Here is a 19,007-nt window from a genome sequence, read left to right as displayed (position 1 = left end):
AAAGCCAAAGAGCCAGCGCTGTCCAAGACGTCTGCCTGGTCATGTGGCTGGCATGACTAAAAGCCGAAGGCACACGGAACTCTGTTACCTTCCCACCAAAGGTGGTTCTTACTTTTTCTACTTGCATTTTAACATGCTTTCGAACTGCTAGGGTGGCAGAAGCTGGGACAAGTAACCGGAGCTCACTCTGTTACGTGGTGCTAGGGATTTGAACCACCAAACTGCTGACCTTTCTGATTGGCAAGCTCAGTGTCTTGGCCACTGAGCCACCACGTTCCCTACTGTACACGATGGCACAAATTAAAATGAAATTCTGATCTACCGGTCTCAAAAATAAGAAAACCACTCACCAATGTCCCCATCCCAAACGTAATAATAATAACAATAATAGTAGAATAGCAGCAGCATCCAAAAATAAAAATTATACAAAAATGACACTAAAACATAAATACATAGTTGCATACAACTATGTTGTAGATACATAGATGCATACATACATATTAATCACAGTCCATCTTGAATACATAATGGAAAAAAAATTTCATACTATATGATACAAAGCTGCTATATAATCTAGTTTTCTGCTTCAAATACCATATTAGGACTATGGTAGGACTATGGTTCCCAATGTCTAGAGCCAGCACAATTGGGAAAACGTTACACAGAACACAATGCAATAACCAGAACACATCTTCTTCAGCAACAAACACCCAGATAAGCAGGGATTAGCACCAGACAAAAACCAAGCAGAAAACAATACCAAAATCCATTAGCCATACAACATAATACTAAAGAGAAAACCAAGTAAACACTGGCAGGGAAAACTATAAGCAGGGAGTACTGAGAATATTACCTAATCAGTAATGAAACATCTGCAAGAATACAACCAAGCTCCAAAATAGCAGCTCTCTGTAATTTTCCACTGCCGGGTGGCCAGTCAAAAGGTAACTGGCATTACTGGCATGTTAAGGTAATGGCCACAACAGTGTGATCAAAGCTCTGCCCCTCTTTATATGACAGTTCCATCCCTCTGCATGTGTGATGCACAAAAAAGAGGTGGAGCTTGAATCACACTATTTGATCCATCGTGACGTTTGAGCCCACCGTGAAAATACCTCTGGGGCAGTGCGGATATTTTGCAACCACACCTTGTAAAGTTTAGCAACATGAAAACCACAGGATTCTTCTTTTTAAATTCAAAAATCTAAGTTCCAAAAGCCCGAAAGACTTTGGAAGTCTAAATAGGTAATTCTTGGTGACTTGGCTGGAAGTTATGTAGTAAAAATGAGATGCCTTCGGTGAGGATTTCTTTTATCTTTTATCCGGTGAATGGGATGTATGCAGTGTAATCGTTACATGAGGGCTGTGATGGCAAACCTTTTCGGCACCGAGTGCTGAAAAGGGAGCACTTTGTGTGTATGCGAGCGCTCATCTGGTCTGCAACAAGAGGAACTGCCCAGGGGGCATGCGCGCACTGGAAAACTAACTTCTGTTTCATTCCAGCAAGTCTTCTGGTTACTGCTTGCGCTTGTGCATGCGACGATCAGCTGGCCGGCACACATGCCCACGCCAGAAAATGGAAGACCAGCTCTTCTGGTTTCTGGCACTGCCGCATACACAAAGTCCAGCTGATCATTGTGTGCGTATGCACGCCAAAAATCCAGAAGAGGAATGGGCAACACCACATGTGCCAGGTGACATGGCTCTACGTGCCACTTTGGCCAAGTGTGCCATAGGTTCGCCATCATAGCACTAGGGGCAAGGAGACCCAATTTCAAATCTCCATCCAGCCACAAAGCTGCACAGATGCCACTGATAGGTAAAATAAGGACCGGAAGTGGCCCTGTGCCTAGATATATATTTACTTCGTGTTAAACCTAAATATGGTTTGCTGATAGTTTGCTGATGTGTGAAAGCAGCCACCAGTTTGGAAACCATGCCATGTATGTCGACTGATTTTATTTATTTATATTTCTATTCCACCTTTGTTATTTTATGAGTAACCCAAGTATCACACACACCTTCCCCCTATTTCCCCCACAACAACAACCCTGTGAGGTGGGCTTGGGCTGAGAGAGAGAGGGACTAGCCCAAAATCGCCCAAGTTGTCTGTCACGAATAAAGTGGGACTAGAACTCCTGGTTTCTAGGCCAGCCTCTTAACCATTTAACCCTTGTGTGTGAACCCAGTCAATTGCAGTTTATTCAGGAAATCTCAGCCTAATGTGCTGCAAGAATGCTAGCCTGCCTTTTTTGGAAGAAAGGCAAGATTTCTATGTAAATAAATCGATCATAAGTTAATAGTTGCTGAGAGAAATGCAAACAAGGGTATGTGATTACCAGCATGCCTTGCTTGTCAGCTTCCCAAATAGATCAGATAGCCTGTTAGTCTGGGCAAGGCCAGCCTTTTCCCCTAATTATCTAATTCAGTTTATATTATAATAAACAAACAGAGCACAAAACAAAGTACACAGAATAAACACGCATGTATATTAGTATGCTCATGGAATGCATTTTTAAGGGACAAAGGATTCCATGACAACATTGGTAGATTATGATTGGTTGGGAGCTACGCCTGGGGTCAAAGAACAACAACATGCTAGTTCGGCAATTCTGGGAATTGAAGTCAGCACATCTTCAGTTGCCAAGGCTGAGAAACATGACACTGGAGCAGTGGTGGGATACGACCGGTAAGCCCATACTGGTGGCTGCTGGGAGCACTGGGTACCGTTCCAGTATGGTGCTCCGGAGGGCCCACCCACCCCTGCTCCTTACCGGTATTTGAGCTGTTTAGAGCTTCTGTGCTTGTGCACAGAGCATACGGCGCCTGCACGATGCTCCGCCAAGCAGCTGTAGCGTCACGGAGGCATCATGGAGACGTTGTGGAGGCGTCACAGGCGTCTCAGGCGGTAAGTACACATGTGCGCGCTGCACGCATTCATGTGGTGGACGCCCAGCCTCGTTGCACCGTATCAGTTGCACCGGGATCCAGAAAACCCACCACTGCTCTGAAGGCTCAACTTTCTCAACTTTGGAATTCACTGGGTGACAGTAGACTGATTGTTTCTCTTTATCTGACCTACCTTGCAGGATAAAACGAGGGGAGACCCCCTCCCCAGGTGCACCATTGCCCTCTGTTTGGGTGAGCTCAGATGAAGTGACTGGCAATGCGCAACCTGCTTCAGGATTACCAGATGAACCATTGCCTCAGGAACGGCAAATACCTGAGGCAGAGTCATCGGGTAATCAACAGAAGCAGTTGCTGTGTCTGAAGTTGAGGAGCCTGACCTGCCACCTCCACCCAAACCAAAGATTTGTTCATGTGGAGAAGAGAGTAAAACAAAGGTGCTTCTTGAGAGAAAGGAGTTGTGTTCTCCTGGCATGGTGGCACTGGCACTGGGTGTGGTGGAATCTCCAGCTAGACTGGAGGGGTGTGTTAAGAGGGGTTCCACCACAAATGCGCGCACAACAAAAGCGCGCCTGACTAAACCGCGGTGTCTAAAGCGCGGTGACAAAACCGCACGACGAATGAGCGACTAATTAGCCCTAAAGCGCGCCGACAAAAGCGCGCCGACAGAAGCACGCTGTAACGTAACCCTAAACCTAACCCTAAACCTAAACCTAACCCTAAACCTAACCCTAAACCTAAACCTAACCCTAAACCTTACCCTAAACCTAACCCTAAACCTAACCCTAAACCTAACTGTAAATCTTATCTTAAATTAAATCTCGCTTCTGTCGGCGCGCTGTTGTCGGCGCGCTTTTGACATCACGGTTTTAGCGCCGCGGTGTTGTCGGCGCGCTTATGACGTTCATGCTTTTGACGGGTCATGGTTAAGAGGGGCTCAGGTTTGGCGTTACTGTGCTGCAGGAAGCAGTACGTGCCTGATCTCCTCCAGAATCCCTGAAGCCTTAGCTTGTTGTTTCCAGGAAAATGAGGTCAGTCTTGCAAACATAGTTGACTAGCAACGAACTAGTGTTGAGACTCTTCACAAGTGGTTGTGGTTGCTTTCACTTATCAGGAGCTCTACTTTGCAGAATAGCAAAACCCAAATCTCTTGGTTGGTAACATCTCTCCGCTAATCAAGATAACAATAGCAATAGCCCTTAGATTTATATACCGCTTCACAGAGCTTTATAGCCTTCTCTAAGCAGTTTACAGAATCAGCGTATTGCTCCAGACAAACGGGGGTCCTCATTTTACTAACCTTGGAAGGATGGAAGGCTGAGTCAACCTTAAGCCTGGTGAGAAACAAACCGCTGGCAGTCGGCAGAATTAGCCTACAATACCGCATTCTAACCACAGCACCTACCTGGCTCTGAGTTTCTGTGTGTCCTGAATGTTGACTTTGAATCCCACAACTTTTATGGGGGGTTCTGACAAACTTTCTGTGATGCTCTGACCCTTGGGCCTCCCCCTGACTACTCTTTTGCCTTCTACTTCAGACTTGGAAACTTTGGGGGATTTGATTAAGAATAGCTTCATTGACTTTGGGAAATTCTCTCCAATGTATGTATATGTGTATGGTGGTAACAACATTCCTGCCATTTGGACAGGTGTAGTAAATAACCAACAATAAAATTTGCGTTATCTGCCTGCAATGTTTCTGTATGTTTGGCCTAGGACAAGACACCCTTCCAGAGAAGGGCTGGGAATTAATACAATAATAAATAACTAGATCAGTGATGATGAATGTATGACATGTCTGTCAAAAGAGCCATACCATGATGTTTTGGGTGACATGCCAAATTCACCAACTCCCAACAACAAGTATTTTTGAAAGCCAGACTCCAAAAAGTAATTTGCTTCACTTTTTTTTCTTTTGTAACTATTTGACATTCCTTTATACAATATATCGCACCATTCATGACTGGACTGCATTTTTTACAAAGAACAAATAAACATGTAAATAATTGCTTGTATTTTGTGGTGAGAGACAAAAATGACCCACAGCAAAATCAAGTTAGGACTTTCCGAACTTTTGACACACCTAGCCCCAAAGGCTCACCATCACTGACCTAGATCTTTCTATCTCTAGGAGAGGGGCAGGGGTGGGCTGCTGGGGATTCGCACAAGTTCAGCCGATCCTCTAGCTAGGATTCTGCCCTGTTTGGCGAACCCTCAAATGCCACCACTGGCTGGCCATGCCCACCCCTCCCTGCCCTCCCAGGAGTCTCCATGTGGCCCGTTCGTCATGCCAGGTAAGCACAGGGCCTACATGGAGGCTCAGGGAGGTTGAAGAACGGGCCTACCAGAAGTTCTGGAAGTCCAGAAATGGGCCTGTTTCCGGCCTCCAGATGAAGCAGTTTTCACCCTCCTGGAGTCTCAAGGAAAGCCTGGGGAGGGCGAAACATCCCCACCTTCCTGTGGTGCAAGAAGCTGAATAGGCCACTCCCACCATAGTCACACCCACCCGCAACCGGGCAGAGAACCCGTTGCTGAAATTTTTCAATCCCACCCCTGGAGAGAGGATGCCTCTAGGAATCTGGGGGTCTTACCAAGGAAGTATTCTGATTTTCCCAATCGTAGGGAAGCCAAACCTCCACTTCAACACAGCGAGAAGAATGTGTCTTGGCCATGAGCAAAATGTGCGTCCGTGGGATTTCTGGAGACAGAAAGAGAGCAGGATCAAAAGCAAAATAAGGACAGTTTCGGGCAACAAGGAGCTGCAGTCAAGAAGCCCCTACTCACTTTTGGGCTGCTCTCTGATCTTGTTGGCTACGCCATCTTGATTTGCACCCAACGCAGGTGGCTCTAGAGAGAAGCAAAAGGAACAAGGCCTTGTTGATTGGAATGCATCTATTTTGCCAAAGATAACATGTGGAGCAATATGGTGAAACCACAGACTCAGCGTCCTTGGTTGCAACAGTCCACATGTTTAGAGCAGCTTATGCTATCTGTGTAATGAGTTCTCATACAGATGTTACAAATCAAAGTTTGCAAAGACAATCTTTCAAATCCAATGGATTTATTTGTGAATAAGAGATTCCCCCGCCCCCTTCCTCCCAACTGGTCTATTAATTTTTCCACCCCATATTACATAGGGCTAAAAGAATGCAAAATGCAGAACAAAAGATTTATAGTTCGCAATTATTTCCTTTTCCTTTTTTGAAACACACTAACTTGTTTTTCTGATGGCTGGTTGTGGTTTGAGGTGGCTGTTGATTTTGGGGGTGGGAAACCGAAATAAGGAAGAAGAGACCTAATGGCAGAGAGACTTAGCAAGTTGGGCAAGGATGAGTTTTTAGCTGCCTTGACAGCAAGAGGAGAGCACTTTACTGCTTTGTGAAGATTGGGAGGGCCACATGTAGCCATCCTGAGCTTCATTTTGCTGGCAGAGGCACCATGGGCCAGTCCTTTGCTGTTTCCAGGGCGGCCCTGTGGACCAAATCTGGCCCACGAGCCTTGAGTTTGACACCCCTGCACTACAATGTCCATCGTTGCTTGTTAGCAAAGTCAAATTGGGGAAGGCTGCTATGGAGGGTATCGGCCTGTTGGAAGGAATGTCTTTCTGGGTTCAATTCCAAGTGGGGAAAAAGACACTGGAAACATGGAGGCTGCTTGGAAAGATGGTTTAATGGTGGACAGGATCACATGGCTTCAGCTCCCGAACAGAAAAGAGGGACCACATGCCTCCAGGTGTTGGGTGACGAAGAAAAAGAAAAAGATGCTGAAAGTTCCTGGTTTTATGCCCTCTCTGGCCTTTGATTTTGACCTTGTAATTCTGATTGGTTGTCAGACTCCCATGGAGGCCATGCAGGAGCAACTCTGTAAGCTGGGAGTCCATGTTTGGTTGAGCATTGCTTCTTCCCAGGTGCCCTGTGGTGAGATGGGTAAAGGGCTAATACTATCAGGCCTTAATCCCATCACCCTGGAGCTGAAGGGGGAGATCTTTGTTATGTAGAATAGATCGGCCCAGGCTTTTTTAGTGGTCCATTGACAAAGGGGGGGAGGGTATTAAGAGTGAGTCTGCTTCCTGCCTAAAAACGTGTTTCTCCATTCCTGATCCAGGGAAATATAATATTCTGCCTTTTCAATATTTCCCAGGATGTTTCATTTTTCTAGGAGAGGGGTGGGTTTTAAGTTCCTACAGGATATAAGGAGATGTCAACTCAGATTCATTGGCCTGTAACACCCTTTCTTAACTCAATGTCCTACCAAGTGTCTCAGAACTGAAATCTCCAGAACTTCCATCCAATACAGGCATGGAGTGGGCTACTTAGTCTTCATATCCCAGTAGCCTTGAAAGTGCCACTGGGGAAAACCTGATCATGTAGCCCAGTACTGGTGGCACTGGCTGGAACCTAAGGATGAGGCCTTTTCTAGCCTGATCACCTAGGAGGAATTTTAAGGGAAGATAAAACTGGCATTTCCTACCTGCAATTGATGTGCTACAATCAGGTATCATCCATTCCTCTAAGACAGTGGTTCCCAAACTTGGCAACTTTAAGACTTGTGGACTTCAACTCCCAGAGTTCTCCAGCCAGAAGAGCTAGCTGGAGAATTCTGGGAGTTGAAGTCCACAAGTCTTAAAGTTGCCAAGTTTGGGAACCACTGCTCTAAGATGCTAACCTCATGAACTAGTCTGAGAAGTGAAGCCTGGTGTCCGGCATGCCTCCTTCCATATCCAAGAAAGAAAAACCTCAACTCCATGTTAACAGAGATAAACTACTTTTACTAGATATGAAGTGAAAGCAGCAAAGAGGAAAGCAAGATCTGAGCCAGAAAGGCGGGAACATATACATATCAAACGTTTACCCAGCACCCTCCCCCCCAATTCTCCAGAATCCAAGGCTAGCAGCTGACACAAATACACTTCCAAGAACCGATGCTTGGCTCATCTCCCTTACCCAGCAATCCAAGAGTTAACGTCACTTGCACGCAGGGAATGCAGTCTCCTTCCTCCGGGCACCAAAGGGTGTTCCTTGAGTTCATCTGAATCAGCCCCAGGATGGGATCTAGTTCTGGATCTGATTCGGCTTCACCAGGCATGCATAGAACATCTGTCTTTTCTGAAATCAAGGTTGGGACGGAGAGAGAAAGTGAATGGGGGCAGCAGAGGAAGCCCCCTTACCCAACCTAAGTATACTTTGCAGACTGAAGAGTGGGGGATGGGGGGTTCAGCCAAGGTTGCTTTCCACATGGTTACAATGCAGGGGTGGGCTGCTGGAGGTTTGCAGGGGTTCGGGAGACCCTCTAGCTAAGATTCTGTGCAGTTTGGAGAATCCCCAAATCCCACTCCAGGCTGGCCCCGCCCTTCCCGGGAGTCCCCATGCGGCCCATTTTGGATGCAGGTAAGTGCAGGGCTCATGCGGAGGCTTGGGGAGGGCGTAAAACAGACCTACCAGAAGCTTGGGAAGTCCGGAAATGGGCCTCCAGAGTCTGGGGTGCAGGAGGCTGACTAGGCCATGCCCACCATGGCCACATCTACCCAGCAACCAGGCGGAGAATCCCTTGCTAAATTTTGTGAAGCCCACCCCTGGAACTTGCAAGATAATGTTATGCAGAAGAGGAGGAACATTCTCAAACATTGGAGCCGAGGGTAGCGGTGGAACCCCAAGAATTTAAGAGGTGCCTCCAAATGGCATTTATCTGATATGCCCGCCCTCCCCCACCCATTTTCCCTCTCATTCTCCAACATGTTTTATTTGTGTGATGAGGAGGCACTACGCATTACTGGCATGCAATCGCAAGGTATAATCTATATTCTCCCTTTGGGTATGCACTCGCATGAGAAAAAGAGAAATTGCTTGATCATCATGATAAAAATGCAAGCAGCCCATTCTTAAGAGCTTAATTAATCCTGTCTGACTAGTTTCCAGAGAAACCAGAGAGGTTGCTATCATGAACTCTGAGGAACCACACGAAACTGAGAAATCAGTTTTCGTCTCTGTTGATTTGGGATGAGCTTGGCCTTGCTAAAATGACAAGAAAGGAAGAAAATCAGGCCCCACCCAATATCATTATTGATATGACAGGGGTATCCAACCTTGGGCACTTGAAGACCCCGTGGACTTCAACTCCCAGAATTCTCCAGCCAGCATGCTGGCTGGGGAATTCTGGGAGTTGAAGTCCACGGGGGTCTTCAAGTGCCCAAGGTTGGATACCCGTGCAATATGGTGTTTTTAACTTACATGGCACCATAATTCTCTCCATTCTTGGCCAGCATGACTAAGATGAGGAATGTTTGTCTGCCACAACTATAATGCACTAATTCGAGGGAAAATGAACTTTCACACACACGCATACAATAACAGAACATATACTTACTTAGCCGACAGCCCAGGCCCTGCAAAAGGACAGAGGAAGGAGCAGGTTCAATGACCGGGATATATAAACATATTCAAAATAAACCCTTTTTCCCAGCTCCCATTGCACAATATAGCCAGCCAGGCTAAGGTTAAATCAACAGATTGACTTTACTGATTTACTATCAACGATTTTTAAAAAAATAAGGAAAAGAATTGGTTGCACTAGGGAAGGTGGATAAAATCATCTAGTCCAGCTGAGATTATCCTTACAACCCTCCAGCATTTGGCTTGCCTGGGCTGAATCGAGTGAAGAAGATTTGTCTATATAAAATATAGCTAAAATGTTTTTTTTTAAATTTTCATTTTCCTACAAGTAACCGCAGGTATATCATTACATTTAACCAGCACTATTTTGTGTTGTCCAATATTATATCAGTTCCTCTTACCATCAACCCACGACAACTGTCATTTGCTCTTCTGCTTTCCACATACCAAATTATACCCTATCCACCGCCATCCTGCTTCCTATCCCTCCCTCTTCCTCTCTCCCTCCTTTCTTCCCTCAACCATCCCTCTCTTCTTCCCCTTCCTCTCTCCTCCTCTCTTCTCTTTCCACTCCTTCTCTCTCTCCTACTCTTTTGAGCCGAGGTGGCACAGTGGTTAGGGTGCAGTACTGCAGGCCACTTCAGCTGACTGTTATCTGCAGTTCAGCGGTTCTAATCTCACCGGCTCAAGGTTGACTCAGCCTTCCAACCTTCCGAGGTGGGTGAAATGAGGACCCAGACTGTGGGGGCGATATGCTGACTCTGTAAACGGCTTAGAGAGGGCTGAAAGCCCTATGAAGCAGTATGTAAGTCTAACTGCTATTGCTATTGCTATTGCTATTTTCCTCCCTTCTGCTTCCCTCTCTTCCTCCTCTTCTTTCCCTTTCTCTCTTCCACTCTCTCCACTTAGCTTGCATAGCGTATTTTAGCTTCTGAGCAAATTCCATTTAATATTGATGGTATTAATAATTACATTCCAATAAACATCTTTCATATTAGTAATTTTAACGTATATCCTCCTTTTAAAGGTATACATATATAGCAATTCCATTGTTATTCCCCCCACTCCCCCAAAGCATATTTTTTGTGGGCCGGGTTCAAGTTTCCAGCTATTCTCATAATAATATTACATAGTTATAGATCATTACACGCCCCAGATTTTTAAATCTCTTTTTGTGGTCTCAATTATTTTCCCTCATTAGGAATTTTTTTATCCCATATATTTTCTCATTTGATACTTATCCTTATCTATAACCAAATGTTCATTTCTTATTCATCTATTGATGTCTATCAAATAATATACTATCTCATTCAAATATGTTAGTAGCTAACTTATTACAAATGAGAAAATTTTAAATATTTTAATAAAGTATTATGGGGCTGCATTACTTGCTTTCCAGAGCCACATGCAGTCCCTGGGCTGCCGGTGGGACACACCTCCTAAAGCCATTTGTGTAAAATAACATTTGAGTAAAATTTGGCAACATCAGATGCAATGTCTGTCAAAAGCGTTTTAGCTTTTTAGGGAGGGAAGCAAGGAGGGAAGGAAGGAGGGAGGGAAGGAGAGAAGGAGAAAAGAAAGGAGGGAAGGAAGGAAGGAGGGAAGGAAGGAGGGAAGGAAGGAGAGAAGGAGAGGAGGGAAGGAAGGAGGGAATGTAGGAGAGAAGGAAGGGGGGAAGGAAGGAGGAAAGGAAGGGGGAAAGGAAGGAGAGAAGGAGAAAAGAAAGGAGGGAAGGAAGGAAGGAGGGAAGGAAGGAAGGAGGGAAGGAGAGAAGGAGGGAAGGGAAAGGAGGGAGGGAGGGAAGGAAGGAGGGAAGGAAGGAAGGAAGGGGAGTAGGAGGGAAGAAACGAGGGAAGGAAAGAGGGAGGGAGGGAAGAAGAAGTAGGACCGTTGTAAGATAAGATGGATCTATGGGATGTTAAGAAAGCAATCTTCAAGTATATTGTCAACTGTAGGGAAAAATTGTTATAAATACATATTATTAATAACAGTTATGAGATCATATAATTGTGAATGTATATATGAAATTGATAAAATAATATATATATATATATATATATATATATATATATATATATATATATATATATATATATATATATATATAAAACAAAAACAAAACAAAAAAAGCATTTTAGCTCATTGCCAAATGAGCGAGGAGACAAAAATTTCTTAGTCTCTCTTGTAGAAACAGTTAGTCCTTGATTTCTTTAGTGACTGTTCAAAATTATAAGGGCATTGAAAAAAAGCAATGGCTGGGTGATCAGAATTCAGGTGCTTGGCAACTAGCATGTATTTATGACAGTTGCAGCATCCTGGGGTCATGTGATCAGCATTTAAAATCAATCAGAATAGAGCTGGAAGGGACCTTGGAGGTCATCTAGCCAGAGGGTTGTCCAATCTCTTCTTAAAAGCCTCCAGTGATGGAGCACCCACAACTTCTGAGGGCAAAACTGTCCCACTGGTTAATTGTCCTCACTGTTAAGAAGTTTCTCCTTAATTCCAGGTTGCTTCTCTCCTTGATTAGTTTCCATCCATTGTTTCTTGTCCTGCCAAGTCAATGGGGGAAGCCAAATTCTCTTAACCACTGCATGACTCATTTAACAACTGCAGTGATTCATGCAACAACCAGAGTCTTTTTTAAGGCTTCAGGAAATGTCGTAAAATTGGGATTACTCACTTAACAAATGCATTGCTCAGAATGGAAATTCGGGTCCCAATTGAGGTTGTAAATCACGGAGTACTTGTAATCCATGTTTCCTACTGGAAGTACCTCCTAAGCATATTAATCTGAATGGAAGAATGGCATTTATTCTATTTGCCATTATCCAATCCATTTGCTGACACGATGGGAGATTTGGGGAACCAAGCTGAAAAATTCAAAGTGTGACTTTGCTTATTGCCACTTAGCTGAATATGGAAGCATTTGGAAGGAGTTTCAGGTTTGTTTGTTTTTTATAACAATTGAGAGTTGAGTAAATATATTACTGGCTGTGCTGCAGCATATGTCAAAATTCAGCAAACAAAAGTTTTTTTTAACATTAAATCAAGGAGTACTGGTACTCCTTGATTTATAACCATTCATTTGGTGAACAGTTCAAAGTTAGAGGACACTGAAAAAAAGTGACTTAAACAACCCTCGCCTTACACCTTTGCAATAACTGGCAGCAGTGAGATCTCTAATAACGCACAGTGATGTAATATGCTGGATGTTACCCAACCAGCAATTCAGAAATGCCATTTTTTTTCAGTTTATTCTGTTCCATTTCCCTCTCAATTCTGTCTTTCATCTTGCCATTGCAAATAATTTGTATTTCCAGAAAGTGTTGCTATGGAAGTCCTTTCCACCCACCCCTACCTTAACTTTTCCAAACCTCGGGGTTTTTCTAGAACGCTGATGTCACTTTGAGGAAATTGGAGGAGCTGTTTTGAATAAAGGTTCAGGAATGTCTTGTAATTAAGTTAAAAACTCTTCTAGTTTTTCATATCTGGTAATTAATATTCATTAGAATCTCCTTCTATCTTTCTGCTCCTGAAGGAATGGAATTGGGGAATAGTCCTATTTTGCCACTCATTACAAAGCAAAGCCGCTTTGAGTAGCCATGTGTGAATAGGCGGCAATTTAAATTTCCTAAAACAAACAAACAAACAAACAAACAAAGCAAGCAGGAAAAGACTTATCTCATGTGAAAGATTTTTAAGAAAGGCTGTTTCTCCTCAACAACTTTCTACCCAGTGGTGGGTTTCAAAATTTTTTAGAACCTCTTCTGTAGGTGTGGCCTGCTTTGTGGGAGTGGCTTGCCGGCCACGTGACCAGGTAGGAGTGGTTTGCTGGCCATGTGACTGTGTGGGAGTGGCTTGCAGCCATGTTACCAGGTGGGAATGGCTTGCCAGCCATGTGACTGGGTGGGCATGGGCAACTTGTAAAATGTGGTGAAACTCACTTAACAACGCTCCTGCTTAGCAACCAAAATGTTGGCTCAGAAACTCTGGCATTTGAAGCACGCAAGTCTTAAAGCTGTCAAGTTACAAGACCCTAACCCTTTAGAAAAAAAACCCAGGGGTGTTCAAACTTGACAGTTTTAAGACTTGTTGACTTCAACTCCCAGAATTCCTCCTCTCCCTCTTCATCTTGATGATGTGCGGACAGGCAGGAGGAGGGAGCTGGAACCGGTTCTAAATGGCACTGTAGATTTGTGGAACCTCTTCTATAGAAGAGGTTAGAACTGACAGGAACCCACCCCTGCTTCTACCTAATCCTATTGAAAGAAATCCTCTACTCACAATAGAATCCCTTATGCCACCAGGCTTGAAATTTTGGGCTTGGACAATCTGGAACTGTGCCGTCTGATCTAAGCACAGAACACAAAACTGTTTACTATGTCTTACCTGTCAATGACTACTTCAGCTTCAACCACAACAATACACGGGCCAACAATAGATACACACTCGAGGTAAACCGCTCCAAACTCGATTGCAGAAAATATGACTTTAGCAACAGAGTCAACACCTGGAATGTTCTACCTGACTCCATTGTTACTTCCTCAAACCCCCACAGCTTCAACCTTAAGCTGTCTACCATGGACCTCACCTCATTCCTCAGAGGTCCATAAAGGGCTGGGCATAAGCACACCAGTGTGCCTGCCATTCCTGTTCTACTGTACCGATTTATTTGTATTCATTTCTTTCATTCATGTCCATGTTTATACTTATACCTGCTATCTTGTACATGTTCGACAAACTAATAAATTAAATAAATGAAATGAAATGATCTTTGTGTCTAGCGGCTACATTCCTGAAGCACCTTCACACTTATGGTGATGATAGCTCATTTGTAGTTGGTTTACTTTATTGTCATTTCACCTCATACAATGAGATTAAATGCCATCTTTAGTGGACATTATACATATAAAGAAACACATTCTTCACATTCTATAATTGAAAACCCCTGATATTGCATTAATATTGCACTATACAGTAGAATTCAATATAGTTACTGCCCTGGGATAGAAGCTGTTTTTCAGCCTATTTGTTCTTGTTTTTATTGTCCTGTACCGTCTGCCAGATGGTAATAGTTAAAAAAAAAGGGTGCCCAGGATGAGATGGATCTTTAAGAATGTTTTGAACTTTTTTTTAAGGCAGTGTGAGCTATAAAGCTCTTCCAAAGTGGGGAGAGGGCAACCAATGATCCTCTGGGCAATGACGTTAACCCTCTGGAGCATTGTCCTATCTGCCACTGTCCTTCAAATACAGATTTTGCCTTCATTAAGTATTGCAACATCACTGAGACACAGCTCCAGTTTCACTCATTCTTCCTTGATATGCCTTATCTTGTTCCCAGGAAATAACTTGTCCAGCTTTATCCTGCTGTTTGCTGCATTAGTAACATATATTGCCAACCCAACCGTTAGATTATATTCCTAGCACAATGTTAACACGGGTATAAACATGCTTCTCAGCAGAGAATCCAGCTGTCAGAGGTCCCGATCAACCGCCAATGCCAATGTTAGTTTGCAACACAGCAATAGTGCAAAATACAAGTGGGCTAAGGAAAAAGGAAGGGAACAACAGATCCTAGAGATTATTTTGTCCAATTCTAAACTTCGCTGCCTCCTCCCACTGCAAGACATTTACTTACCGGTGAGCAACTGACAGAGTTCAGTGACGTTGCAAGGGGGAAGCAGGCAGAAAGCAGGTGAGTTAGGAACAGCACCAAGGCAGGTAACTGCATCTCAGGTAGCCAAGCAATCGCTCTTCTTGTAACTCATTACCAGCATGATACAGAGTCAGACCCTGTGCCTCCCACTGCGCAACCTGCCTTTCCGCAGAGTAAGTTTAAATCCTGCCTTGGTACACTATTTCCCCGTTTCTTCTTCCAAAGGAATTGGGGTCTTCACAGTGTTTTCCAACCTTTGGAGTTAGGCTGACAAAGCCGGTGAAAGATCCAGTTAGCCAGAAAATCTCTTCACGGCCCGCAGAAGATCCAAAGAGCTGCCCAGTTCGGGATTATACTTCCTAGCTCGGTTTGCCAGATCTGACTTCGTAAATAAATATCCTCCCCTTTTTGCAATTACTACCAGGTTTACGTCACAGGACAATAAAGACCAAGAGGTGGAGCAAGAACTTCCCTTGGAATCCAAAGGACATGCCAAAGAACCTGGGCTGGGTGCCAGGGTGCCAGTAATGAGAGCCTAAAGCATTTCAGAGAAGACAGGAAACAAAATCACCGCCTGACTAAATCCAGCATTTTCCCTAATGCCACCAGAGCAAATCCAGATGTTATTCCTTTGGAAAGTTTCAGATTTCGAGCGGACCAAAAATGAAGTTTTTGGGCGTGGACCAAAACTGGCAACGTTTATGTGTCGGGGTTTTGTTTTAGTCCCAGTTTACTGAGCGAGTTGTCATGGTGGAAGGTCACACCACACACTAAGTCCACAAACAAAAGGAATCACACAGTGTGGCTTGAAACCTTCAGATTGAGGCCTACGTTAGCTTAGGAGAGGATCCCATTTTCATGACATTAAAAAGAAGGATAATATGCTGTTTTGGGCAATTCATTGTTGTAACTGCTATGCGTTTTAAGCAAAATAGAAGAAAGAAAATTGCGTTCTCAAATTTGGTAAGTAGCTAGGTATAAAAAGGTAAAAGGTTCCCCTCGCACATATGTGCTAGTCGTTCCCAACTCTAGAGGGTGATGCTCATCTCTGTTCCAATGACAAAGAGCCAGTCCTGTCCAAAGACATCTCCGTGGTCATGTGGCCAGCATGAGCAAACGTCGAAGGCGCACAGAATGCTGTTACCTTCCCACCAAAGGTGGTTCCTATTTTTTCTACTTGCATTTTTACCTGCTTTCAAACTGCTAGGTTGGCAGAAGCTGGGACAAGTAACAGGAGCTCCCTCTGTTACGCAGCGCTAGGGATTTGAACCGCTGAACTGCCAACCTTTCTGATCGACAAGCTTAGAGTCTTAGCCACTGAGCCACCATGGCCCTTAAGCAGCCTTGTGAAAAACAGTAAGTACTTTTACAAGATCAATACGCTTTTGTGGGTTTTTCACTGAAAATGAAAAACAAGTGAAAGGATGGATTGAATAATTGAAAAAGTCTGAACAAATTGCTGAAGGAATTTTTATAATATTAGTGAGGGTGAAGCAGTGGTGGGATTCAATTTTTTTTACTACTGGTCCTGTGGGTGTGGCTTTGTGAGTGAGGTGTGGCTTTGTGGGCATGGCAGGGGAAGGATACTGCAAAATCCCCATTCCCTCCCCACTCCTGGGGGAAGGTTACTGGGAAATCTCCATTCCTTCCCCACCCCACTAACCTGCTTTCCAACTCTATTCTCCTGTTCAGGGCAACAAAAGAAGATGAGCTGGGAGGCTTCAGGGGCAGGGCCAGCCTATTTGCCGGTTCTCGGAACTACTTAAAATTTCTGCTACCAGTTCTCCAGAACCTGTCAGAAGTAGCTGAATACCACCTCTGGGGTGGAGGGACTAAAAAGGTTGTTCCTAATTGTTAGAAAGGATTCAGAAGTTGCCGACTTCTCTTTTTTTATTTTTCTTTCTATTTTCTACTGTTTTGCTTTCTCCACTTTCTCTCTCTCTTTCTTTATTTTTCCTTATTTTCATGGTATAGTTTTCCTTCGTCTTTGTCTTTTGCCTACATAAAAATATCTTAATACAAATTATATATTTTTAAAAAAGAACAAACCCAAAGCAGCCATTTTGTGAGAGTCGCAAGACCTGAAGTGAATATTTCTAATGAATATTTCTAAAGGATTCTAGAGTCCTTTAGAATCAGAAGCTGCCAATTCCTGGTTTAAATTCAGTAGAAAGACCTACCCCGTGATCCTGTAGGTGTCAGCGTTCCAAATATCATCCAAAATTAAATCAGAGTCCAAGGCAAAGCTTTCCTCAAAGTTCCAATTTATTGAGAGAGACATGTTGGTACATCTGTGGAAACCCGTATCTGAAAGCTTCCGGGGTTTCCCACCCAGTTGAAAGTTCATGATCTTGCCCCACACCCACAAGTTCATCACATGGTCCAATCTTCCTCTGCCACGCTGGCATTTCCACCCATCTAGTTCCGGTCAGGTGCAGAGGTGCGGAGACAAAGAATGACCTTGGGCTTCTAGAAAGGAATGTTTTATTTTGACAACATTCTACTCCTTCCTATCCCCCCTCCCAATTCCCCACTAATGAAACAGCATAATAAAATAAGAGAGAATGTGGCAGGCCAAATATCCTAAAAAGAATATGACTGCAGGCCTGACAGTAGGACAGTGATTCTCAACCTTGGTGGCTTGAAGATGTGTGGATTTCAACTCCCAAAATTTCTCAGTCAGCAGTTGAAGTTCATACGTGTTAAAGTTGCCATGGTTAAGACACATTGTTATAGGGCAGTGATGGCTAACCTTTTTTGGATCACGTGCCAAAAGCAGAGGGAATGCAAGGGAGTCATGCGTGGGCGTGCCAACACCCATAATGCTTTGCGCATGACCCCAGCACGCATGCGTGCACGACCAGCATGACCCCCCGCTTTTGGCACACTTTTTTCACCCTCCCAAGGCTCCAGAGGCATTCTAGGAGTCTGGGAAGGGTGAATACAGCCTCCACCCCACCCCCCAGAGACCCTCCGGAGGGTCTCTGGAGCACGAAAAACCAGCCCTAAGGGCAAACCAGAAATTCAGGAACGAACTTTCAGTTTGCTCGTAGGGCCGTTTTTTGCCCTCTGAAGCCTCTGGGAGGCTTCCCTGAAGGCTCCGGAGGGCAAAAACTGCCTTAAAAGAAGGTCGAAGTCAGCTGGCCAGCGTACCCATGCACGTTGGAGCTGACAGGGCAACGCCTTGCGTGCCCTAACAAATGGCTATGTGTGCCATAGGTTTGCCATCACAGCTATAGGGCCTGGATTAGACTTGTAAGTCCTGGTCCTTGTGATAGAATTTCATGGGGTACAAATTTGTAGACCCGGATTGACCTGCATTAATCGTTAGACAAATACCAGTAACCAGAAATTCCTTTCACTTTAAAAATCAGACAAAGGTAAGCCTTGACATAGAACAACCTAAAACACAAAAGGAGCCAGGAGACAACCAGCACTTATAGATAAGACATTCCAACATATCACACTTCCCTACCACTAACAGCGCTTGCTGTGGAAACTTTTATGCCAAATGCCCTTTGTTCTATAACAGAATAAAGCAATTTCGTGCCTTGTGTGTTTGATTTGCGTGCTAGGCGTAAGTGAACCCAAAATGAAACCCAGCATTTCTTGGGACAACACTTATATAGTTGATGGTTGTGGAATGAACGTTGATGGCTTCGGAAGATGTACAGGTAGTCTTCAATTTACAACCACAATTCGGCCCAAATTTTATGTTGTTAAGTGAGAAATTTGTTAAGTGCGTTTTGCTCCATTTTACGACTTTTCTTGTCATGTTTGTTAACTGCATCACTGCAGTTGTTAAATTAAGAACTTCGTTATTAAGTGAATCTGGTTTCCCCATTGACTTTGCTTGTCAGAAGGTAGAAAAAACTTACGACTGAAAATCTACTTTCTATTGTGGTTATAAGTCAAGGACTATTTATTTATTATTTATTTATTAGACATATATACCGCTTCATAGGGCTTTTAGCCCTCTCTAAGCAGTTTACAAATTTTTTAGCAAATTGAGTCAGCAACTTGCCCCTACTGTCCGGGTCCTCATTTCACCCACC

The 19,007-nt window shown here is 44.0% G+C and overlaps 1 protein-coding gene across 1 annotated transcript in view; it reads right to left on the bottom strand.

The window, feature by feature from the left end:
- IL17RC (interleukin 17 receptor C) overlaps positions 1–15,335 on the bottom strand; it is a 43,827-nt gene extending 28,492 nt beyond the window's left edge. Inside the window, exons 1-5 of the mRNA XM_087708692.1 lie at positions 14,935–15,335; positions 9,271–9,289; positions 7,851–8,012; positions 5,692–5,754; positions 5,499–5,605 (exon numbers count right to left, since the gene is read on the bottom strand). Of these exons, the coding sequence (XP_087564818.1) occupies positions 5,499–5,605; positions 5,692–5,754; positions 7,851–8,012; positions 9,271–9,289; positions 14,935–15,027 (444 nt within the window). The 5' untranslated portion in view covers positions 15,028–15,335. The remainder of the gene's footprint in view (positions 1–5,498; positions 5,606–5,691; positions 5,755–7,850; positions 8,013–9,270; positions 9,290–14,934) is intronic.
- Between the last annotated feature and the right edge of the window lie 3,672 nt (positions 15,336–19,007).

This window comes from Thamnophis sirtalis, unplaced genomic scaffold (genome assembly GCF_051295495.1).
Source record: "Thamnophis sirtalis isolate CommonGarterSnake01/CBP01778 unplaced genomic scaffold, rThaSir2_p1.2 scaffold_3, whole genome shotgun sequence".
Classification (NCBI taxonomy): Eukaryota; Metazoa; Chordata; class Lepidosauria; order Squamata; family Natricidae; genus Thamnophis; species Thamnophis sirtalis.
This window is presented reverse-complemented; position numbering and strand designations above follow the sequence as displayed.